The 10,334-nt window shown below is 44.4% G+C and overlaps 2 protein-coding genes across 2 annotated transcripts; both read right to left on the bottom strand.

Moving 5' to 3' along the window:
• Positions 1-1,819: 1,819 nt before the first annotated feature.
• LOC139832068 (UPF0481 protein At3g47200-like) lies at positions 1,820-3,472 on the bottom strand. Its single transcript, XM_071821498.1, has one exon. The coding sequence runs from the start codon at positions 3,470-3,472 to the stop codon at positions 1,820-1,822; it is 1,653 nt and encodes a 550-aa protein (XP_071677599.1).
• A 4,139-nt stretch (positions 3,473-7,611) lies between these two features.
• On the bottom strand, positions 7,612-10,062 carry LOC127330638 (uncharacterized). The gene is made up of 4 exons (XM_051356782.2): positions 9,609-10,062; positions 8,832-8,940; positions 8,430-8,535; positions 7,612-7,800 (listed from the first exon to the last, which is right to left on the bottom strand). Exons 1-3 carry the CDS (start codon positions 10,060-10,062, stop codon positions 8,472-8,474), a joined length of 627 nt encoding a protein of 208 aa, XP_051212742.1. The 3' UTR covers positions 7,612-7,800; positions 8,430-8,471.
• Positions 10,063-10,334: the final 272 nt, after the last annotated feature.

Here is a 10,334-nt window from a genome sequence, read left to right on the forward strand (position 1 = left end):
GTTGAGAGGAACATCGACCCAGTAGAGCAGCTATGGCCGAATGATGACTTCAAACCTTTGCCTGGTAGCTGTGCTCAAGGCAACAGGACATCAAACCGAAGGGTTAACCTGCAAGGCCACCGGATTGAAACATCCCAGCTTCGTCCAGCAGGCGCATCCGTGCAGAAAGGTCACCGCTTGTCGTTTTGAATCTTCTTTAGAACAACGGCTGCATGAATTCGATCCTGGACGAGTAACCGGCAACCGCCCAAAGAACCGACATTTTTTCTGGCGCCCAAAATTTCTGCTAAGATATTTGGCAATTCAACAACCACAACATATCATTATCTGAAAAAGATAAACCACAATATATCCAATGGACCAAAGACGCGTATCTAGAATAGAACGGTGCTAACATAAGGTACCACCAGCCTGCTAATCTTTAACAAACACATTCAAAACATGTAATTGTTAGAAACATTTTGTAGTGTGTGATTCAAAATGAAAATGATGCATCTATAAAATGACACGTTCAGAATACATATGCATAGGAAATACACGTTCAGAACACAGTTTTCCCTCAGATCATGTTACCTAGTTTCACTATGATTAACCATAGGAGAAAGGTTTATATGAAAACCTTTCCAAGGTTCCACTTGCAGAGGACTGTGAAATGGTAAAATGGTTGTGATCTTTCGCATATCCTTCAGAAGTTCAGGCATGCACATAACTGTGATATCTTGGATAAGCTGGAAAGAAACTAAAACTAATACTATTTTTGCACATCTTCAGAAAAAATGAGCAGAACAAATTGCAATGATCCTGCAAGGCTGAAGTTGCTTCGGCCAAACAAAATAAACTAATTAACAAGAAAAATATGATGTTAAGGTTTTGAACTCCAGTAAACTAAATATGATACTCAAATTTCATAGTGTGCAATACTGGTATAATTGCTCGCCAGGGTATTTTGAGACTCTCAAAAGCAGTTAGCGCGGCATCTCAAATGGATAAGGTTTACAGGTAAACACACAGAGGTTAGTTAGGCATCAATTGAACGCCTCAAAATAGAAAATGGAGAAACCTGGATGAGGCCTGCAGGTTTGCCAGACTGCCATTCTGTAATCCTACAATTTGCAACAAATAATCTGCAGGTAGGAAACTTGCAGTGCAAATAATATTGTAAAGATTCACCGTCTATTGTAAGAAGAAAAGTGAAATGCACATCATTTTCTTCTCAAAAAGAAAAAAAATGGCGACATAAATTATAATGAACTTCCACTGTAATGTAGTCTAAATTATTCAGAAGAGGCTAATCTTATATTTACATAGAGTGATACCTTCCAGCCGTCAGAGCACACTGATCTAACAGGCGCTCATAACCCAAGGTGAAAATAAATTAGAAATTCCTTGGTATCTAGGGAATAAAAATAACAAAAGTATTCACACAACAATTTAGCAGAATAAAAATAGCTATCCACCATTCACGTGAGCCTGAGTCTTGTGAAAGACACTGCGGAGGAATACTACATGACCATATGACTAGGAAGATTTATGATCAGTATATTAAAAGTAAAATAGCATCATATATGATATCAACAAATGTAATAAATAACCATAAATACCCTGGAAAAAATCAGATCAACGATCTAATTGCAAAAGACCATATTACCGACGCCGATGCCTGCGTCATAGATGACACGCCCATATGACCAGTTCTTGATGACGTTATCAAAGTGCATACACAAATGGAAGATGCTACAAAGAGATGGAGTAGAGTGTAGTAGTTTATTTTCTTTGAGACTGAAGTGGAAAACAAATCTGAATCCCCACCAGATGCTTACTAAGGATTAGCATAAGACTCAACAGTAAGGACAGTCTGTGCAATCGTGCAGAAAAGCACAATAACACCAGCCACCGCAGCGACGACCAGCCATGGATTGCTCAAATGGTTGTGCCTCAGCCACGCAACCCACCTGTGCAGACGGTTTTGATAATATGCCTCCAAGGCTAAACACAGATGATTGAGGTAATAGTTCCCATAGAAATCAAAGACAACACCTTTCGTCAGCCTGGTAAAGAGCTGTGATACATCCTTGTCGGTGCGCATATGGTGTGCGATGACCCCCTTTCGAGCCAACAGCGCTACATCATCAGGCATGCTCATCAGCTTGGCCATGAAAATAATGTAAGCAGTGACATCATTTCCGACCCTCGGACATGTTTGTTCCAGTGCTATGAAGTTCCTAAAAAGAACATTGGTTTCTTCATCTACAAGCAGGAATGGGATTTCCAGGATACCATCTCTGAGCTTTATATCCAAGAGGGAATGTGGGGTATGCTCAGAATACATTCTGATCCTAAACTCGATCCCAGCTTCATGATATTGTGTTGCTCGGCGCCATCGGTTTGGGAAATGGTGATACTTCGATGAACCTAAATGGTTGAGGTAATCTCGTCCGAGCTGAAGGAAGTGATGAATAGAGTGCTGCACTGTATGGTCATGGTGTTCGTCCTGGTTAGAACTGGGTCTGAAGTACATATGAAACAAGTGCAGCAAATGATCAAAATCTTTTGGGCGACTGGACTCGCGTATTGCTGTTGGATAGAATGATGCATACATTTCTATATATCGAACAATACTTGATTTACATGTAGTTGGTGCCACCTTATTCGAAATTACTACCTCATATATTGCCTCAACTACAAAAAACGGAATTTGGTTCTCCAGCAGTAATAAGTCATGTGTAACGAACATATCATACCACTGTCCAATCTGCTGAGCGTTGTCCTGGTATACACCAAGTGGTGCTTCATGGCCACTAATTTCTGAGCATAACTCAATCTCAACCACTGAACTTTCTTCCTTAGAATGCTTGGAATTCACATTGTCTTGTTCCACTATAGTACTCTTCATAGCATCATGCTTCCCCATGTTTCTTTGTTCAGATCCATATTTTCCTCTTACTTCTGGATGCTCAGAAGTCAAATTTTCCTCAAGTATTTTGCCAATTGATGTACTGGCCATACCTCTTTGAGGTCCAGCCATTATAAATTCATTGAACTCCCCTAGAGAAACAAGTACGAAACAACCATCAAGCAAAAGAGTCTGCAAGAACTTCCTCTTGTCCATTTTAATATCTGCAGAATAGCACATCCTTGCTCGTTTCTCTAGTCCATTTATGATGGTCAAGTAATCTTTCAAACCCTTATCACAGTTTAATTTAAGGATGTAGTCCACACGGTTCCATTTTTCCCTGTCCATAGAAGAAAACTCGTGGGATGAACTGTGATAAGGACCAATTGACAATATAATTGGTTCATATGAATATCTATCGATTGCACGGATGTGCTCGTGTATTCTTGGTATCAAGCAGAATTCAGATCCACTGTCGTAGATAGTGTCGGATGAAATGCAGTTTGTCAGTTCATCCTTCATTGAATTGCCCAGTTCGTGTATCTCGATATCAGACATAATGTCTTCCACTTCAGTCATTTCTTAGGTCTGGTGCAAAAGACAAAGAACATCCGTTATGTGGGAGAAAAAAGAGTGTGTAGATTAGTAAAATCAATAGTGTAGTATCCTGTTAATCTACCAACATTTTTGTTCTCTTAATTGAAAGGTTACAGTGAAATCGCTAGTATTATGTAAATTTCTGGAGCAAGTAGTTTAAGGAAAAAAATGGCCTACAAAAAAGGTCAAACCGTCTACACCATCAGCACAAACAAATTATTTTGATTTATTTACACGCCCTGGAAGCCAACTTTTGTTGTTCTTCATTACTTCTGATCCTCTAACTATTTCAGTCATTTCTCATACCAGAAATTAATATAATTAGAAAGATTTTAAAGGCATTATCATCACATGGTCATTGGTATAGCAGCACCACTACTGACGAGCCTCGCATTGATGATAATAATAAGATCATCGGAAAAGAAGTTCAAACATTTGATCGCAAAAACAAAACAAAACAAAAAAACTACGGGAACATCATATACTTCCTTCATGGTAGGACAGGAGAGAATGTCGTACCTTGGAGACACGAGTTCCGTCGGACGCAGCAGGGAATGAATGCGAATGCGAATGCGACGTGGCAGCCGATGGCGATGCCCAACGGGAAAGCTAATCGATGTATGTAATCCAGAGGGGCGGAGATCACTGGGAAGGTTGTTGGGGATTGGAAGCGTGTAGGGATGCCACTAGCCGGGTCGCCTGCCAAGCTAGGCCCTCGATGGCGGCCCAGCTAAGTAACAGCACTGGCCTAGTTCGGCTTGGCCCAAAATGGATCGGTAAACGAGTTCTTAGCCGGCTCGCCGGCCAGGCGATCACGGCTGACGGGGGCGGGAATGATTTCGGCCACGGCGGCCATTCTCGCCGGAAGCGGCGAACAAGGCAAGCGGAACGGGACCGAGACGGAGAATGCATGGTTTGCTGTGCCGGAATGGGCTTGAGATGCGGCCTGGTTCGGGGGGAAGGGGAGATCATTGTGGCGACGCTCTTTAGGGTTTGGGGTTGAGCTCGAGGTCGTTGACGGCGGGGGCAGTCTGTTCCTGTGCTAGAGCTGAGACAAACAAGAGGGATTGAGAAGGATCTTTTTTTTTGTTGAGGGCAGATTGAGAGGGATCTTTTTTTTTTTTAGGCAGATTGAGAGGGATGGAGTTGGATGGTAATTAGGCCGGGCGGAAGATGCTGTGGGATTGACGGCCTGTTTGTTTGAGTTGTGGCTGGCTGGCTGGCTAGCTGTGTAGGGAAAACTATTGTGTGGAGAAAGTTGCTGTGTAGGAAAAATTATTTTTTCAAATTTCACTGTTTGGCAAATTGGCGGGCTGTGTGAAGAGATGAATTGTCTAAAATTTGGACGCAGCTGTGAAGAGATGAACTGTGTTGGATTGAGAGTGAAATGGCTTGCCTTTTCTCAATTTGAACGGACCCTAAAAAACATTGAACGAGTGTATTTTCGCGTTTCATACAGAACTGAAATTCAAACGAAATTTGACTAAACAGGTACAAATTGGAAAGTGGGGTGCTAAAGTTCTAACATGGTACTTTTTCTAGTACGATAAATCTTCTTAGAAGGTTGATACTTCACTAACCATCCTATCAAGCGTGATTGTATGTTCATATCTGTTGAAGCTTGGACCAAAGAGAGTACTACAATTGTTCAAAATGACCAAAGAGGAATATAGGTCCAATCGACGAGAAGCTTTGACCAACTTCATGCCGACGCTGTCGAGGGTACTCCTCGCCAATGCCCTCCGATAGGGGCTTAGGGTTGATGGAATCCTGCAAGCTGACACGAGACATCGGTTCACAGACAAGCGGGGAGAGCGATTTACCCAGGTTCGGGGCCCTCAATGAGGTAAAACCCTTACGTCCTGCCTGTCTGTTCTTGATTATGATGATAATGGATTACAATGGAGTGCCGAATAGTTCGGCTGAGATCTCGCCGAGTTGGCTAATTGCTAGGGTGACCTAGTTTTAAGCTTTTGCTGGCTAAGGTCGCTAAGATTGATTGTGTCCCTCGGCAGCCCCTCTCCTGGCCATTATATAGGAGGCCAGGTCTCAAGAGGTCTAACCGAGCACGACTAGGTTTACAGTAGTTTTAGATCCGATCTTTCCTTGTTCGATCGTTTCCTTGTCTTGCCCGTCAAGGAACCTTCTGGTGCACCGTCCTAGTGGCCCATCTCGCCTTCAAGTGTCTTCATGGGCCTCCAATTAGTCAATACAGGATAGGGTAATGTGGGTTACCCGAAGGGTAGTGCCCACGTCAGTAGCCCCCGAGTGTCTAGCCGAAGATAGTTCGGGTAGAGACTAAAACATGTCTTTTCCTGATGTTCTTCTCCTTTATTGCCCTTATTCACCTTGAATCTGCTTCGTCTTCATTTTATCGGGTGCGCGTCAGCGCTCCCGATGGGAGTAGCCCCCGAGTCTAGGTACGGATGCTTGCAATCCGTGCGTAGACTCAAGTTGTTCCACTCGAATATTCTCCGCTGCCGATGTTTTCCACAGTTCTTCATAGGTCATCCGATATATTTCCTTTGTGCAAAGGATAATGAGTAACGTGCCCAACTTTTGTTGGTTAACTGCCGATGGCAAAACAGCGTTACCCTACACAGAATCAAGTCCCCGGGCATGATCCTGGAGTGCAAAAAACTTCTATCGGGTGTGCATCACGCGCTCCCGATGGGAGTGTAGCCCCCCGAGTGTCTGGGTGCAAGCGCTTGTAACCGAGTGCAGACTCAAGCCTTCTTCCTTCGACTGCTCATTCTGTCGAGTCTTCGTTTTATCGGGTGCGCGTCAGCGCTCCCGATGGGAGTAGCCCCCGAGTCTAGGTACGGATGTCTGCAGCCGGGCGTAGACTCAAGTCCTTCATCCGATAACTTTTCATTTTTCCTTCGAATACCTCAAAGTGTTTTTTTTATATGACGTCACTGTTGACGTGTAACTGCTGTGGGCTGATTGACAGGACTTGACCTGACGGGCCCACCCTAGCTCTGCGCAGGCAATTTTTAGGGCTTGATCATTGCACGCGTGATGACCGAGGTGCCTCCTCGATTTTCGCACAATGTTGAAATAGTGGGCCGCCGGTTCATCCCCTCCTTCAAGCGCCACTTGCTTACTCAGCTCTTAACTTCTCCTCAAAATCTCCAAAGGGCGAAAAATCCCTAATCTCCTCCACGGTCCCCGCAGCATCTCCTCATTCTTCCCCTTCTTCCTTCCTTTGCCGTTGCTGCGCCGCCACCGCAGCTTTTCCAATCTTCATCAGATCTCACAATGGTGAAGAAGAAGAATCCTGCCGCCACCGCCAGTTCCACCAGCGGAGGTGCCGCCGTCAAGTCCTCCTCTCACTACAAGAAATCTGCCATAAGTTGACAAAATAAAGGTGTCACTGAAACGTCAATAATGGCTACTTGTGACGTTACGGTGACGCTTTTCAAAACGTCGAAAGCTGGGAGTCAGCAGTGACTGCTTAAGATGTTCCACTTCAAAACGTCGTAGAGCTTTGTGACGTTTTAAAATGTCACTGACGACATGACGTTCCCAAAACGTCATGGGCACCTGCCCCCGAGTCCAACGTGGCAATCCAACGTGGCAAAATTGTGATGAATTAGATCCTACGTGCCTAGTCTGACGTGGCAAAATTATGACGAAATTAAATCATCGTAATCCAAAATCAGCCCGATCCATTTCGCTGGTTTGCATGGGCCGAGCCCATTAATATCAGCCTTTTTCTTCTAGGCCTTGGTCTTTTCTGATCCATTTAAATTTTGAGCTTATTTTGCAGCCATTGTTCGGCCCATTTATCTTTTGGGCCTCATATTTGTTAGCCAATTTACCTTTCAGGCCTTGATCACTTAACAGCCTTTACATTTTTTAGGGCCTTGGTCTTTTTGCGATCAATTATTTCATCCCATTTTTCAGTTTTTGTTTTCAAACAGTTTGACAAAATTAAACAACATATAATTCAATCAGAAACAACGAAGACATGAAATTCTTTGAAAGGAGACAAGTAATCCACGGATCAAACCACAAATACAAGAAAGACACAATGATGCACATAAAGCTAGCCCATAATGTAAACCCACCCTACAAAGAAGAACATCCATTATCAAATTCCGGCCGATTACGCCCCAACCTCCAGGCATATATGCCTACACATCCTCTTCTTGCACCTGCATGATCAGGACCTCTCCTGTCCACCAACACTATGGCAACCTACCAACTTGTCCCTGTGTGCACCGCTCTCTCTAGCAACGCGTCACAGCGTCCGGCTACCAACCACCACCGGCCCAAGAGCAAGACTCCACCGTATGCTCATCCATCTATTTTGCATGACAACAACAATGCAAAGGAAAATTAGTCCACAAGTACATATTTAACTGGTCAAGCCAATAATGAAAACCATTCAAGAATCAGGGACTGGACTATTTTGCATGACAACAACAATACAAAGGAAAATTAGTCCACAAGTACATACTTAACTGGTCAAGCCAATAATGAAAACCATTCAAGAATCAGGGACTGGACAAAATAAGAGTTTCACGATTCACAAAATATTCATGCTTCCAAAGAAAAATATGCATCAGACTGTACTGCAAGAGAAATGAGAGCATGGCCTAAAGTGAAATAAAAGAGTGCTAGTCATGTAAATGCTACCCCTGGAACATCATGCAGCCAATAAATTCGAAAATAGAGAACTGGAGTATAATATTTTCCATTTTACGGAGATAATTATGACTATGACTTATCACTTACATCATAAACTGAAAAGAAAGCAACACGTATATAATTAACCATAAAGTAACATCATAGAGACTTGATCAGACCCTAATACAAAGCTATTCAGACCATATATTCCATATCACATAGGTACTTGACTCAAAATAATGCACATCATCATGGCCCATCAACCAAGTAACAAAGAGGAGAATGAGATAGACCAAAGACTTACCTAATCTAGAGAAGGCATCATTGCTTCAGGATCGACAGCAACTCACCAGCTCGCACCTAGCCAGTTCCAAGAAGCACACCTCGCCTGCGCTAGCAGCAGCGTATCTCTGTGATATGCAACCATTGCTATCAGGAAGTTACTCTACTGCAAGAAAATTAAGTCTAGTTGAAGAAAAATTAGTACTCCAAGATGGTGTAAAGCAGCCATTGACTTTACTCTGTGATATACAACCATTGCCATAAGGAAGTTACTCTACTGCAATAAATATGCAATGAAGGAAAGACTAGGCAGCAACAATATAGCATGAATGGATTCAATAAATCCTAGCTAGAACAAAACGAGGAAGCCTCCTTGTAGTAGACATTGACGCGCTCCAGCTGCAGGTCAGAGGTGCCCACATACCGCCCCGTGGGGTCGATGCCATGCTCGTCGCACACCACCTCCCAGAACTTGGAGCCGATCTGGTTGCTACATTGCCCGCCCTGAATGTGGAGGATCTCCCTCATCTTGTCTGGAATTCAGAAAAATGCAGAGTGAGGCTAGGTTCGCATAGTGCAGTAGTACACACTTGAGAAAACGAATGGTGCAGCTAGATATATACTCAGTACAAATTAAGAACTGCCTTGCTTGGCTTTCTGAATCAAAGCATGAAGTACGTGTACAGGGTGCAACCTAGCTGCAGTTCATACGAACGAACCAGTCTCTACGACACTACTACTGGGTAACAAAGTAGGAAGATTCACAAAGCACCTAAGCTAGGATTTTGCAACGACAAGGTGCAGCTGAAAAGTAACTTCAAAATTAGATCCCTGCGACCAAACGAATAGGTCCGTGCCTAATGACAGTGTTTCAAACCTTAGCTGAAGACGATAACTGTCACAGATGAACTAACCCGGGGAACTGGAAGTAATATAGAGAAATTAGGCTACCAGATTGTGAAGCGTGGGCAAATCACGACATGAACCAGTAATAAATCTGCTCCAGACCTAGACGCGGCACATCCGCCAGATCCCTAAAAGCGCGCCTCAGATCTGCTGCTTTAAGCTCCAATCCACCCAACAGAAGCTCGAGCGCCTAACCAAACTATCAGATCCACGCAGCCCAGACCCAAAATCGCCAAGCAACAGATCAGACGGATTCACCGGAAATAAATGCGAGGAAGCGGCTGAGAAAACTTACGAGTGGCGAAATCCGGCTGGACGGAGCACCGTGGGAGTGCGGTGGCGGCGAGGGGAAGGAAGCGAGCGGCAGGGTCGGGTGAGGGGCGTTTGGGGACCATGGCCTCCTTGTAGTATGCACCGCCGTGCTTGGACGCGAAGTCCGCCGCCTGCGCCACCTTGGTCCGCAGCTGCGCGAGCCTCGCCGCTATCGCCGCCGGAAGGGGAGAGGCGGTGAGAGGAGGTCTGCGGTGGCCGGCGATGTGGCGCCGGGGAGACGAGGTGGAGGCGGCGCACGAGGGTGTGTGGAGGAGACGAGGGAGGGGTTTGTGAGAGGAGTAAGTGGGTTTGGATATGGGCGACCTAGAAAAACTTTCGGACCAAATTTTGGTCTCCCGCGGCCCAAAATCGAAAGCCTGTGGCGCCAACACCAATTTCACAACGCGCACAGATTCACTCCAAAATTTGGATGACATGGCAGCCAAACACATACCATTGTATTGAGCCGAATTCCAATGACGTTATTGATTTGTCGCAATCGGCAGTGGAAAAACGTCGTAGACCACTTAATTTTGCTAATGACGTTTTGACCTAAATTGCCAATGACGTTTTTCCCCAATAACGTCAGGATTTTCTAGGGTTTTGCCCCCTCTCAGTGGCCAACGACGGTCAAAGCTAGGAACGTCATAAAACTATGACATTTTGATTTCCAGTCATAAAAAAAACGTCATATTATGGCAGATTTCTT

Source organism: Lolium perenne, chromosome 1 (genome assembly GCF_019359855.2).
Source record: "Lolium perenne isolate Kyuss_39 chromosome 1, Kyuss_2.0, whole genome shotgun sequence".
In the NCBI taxonomy this organism is placed as follows: domain Eukaryota; kingdom Viridiplantae; phylum Streptophyta; class Magnoliopsida; order Poales; family Poaceae; genus Lolium; species Lolium perenne.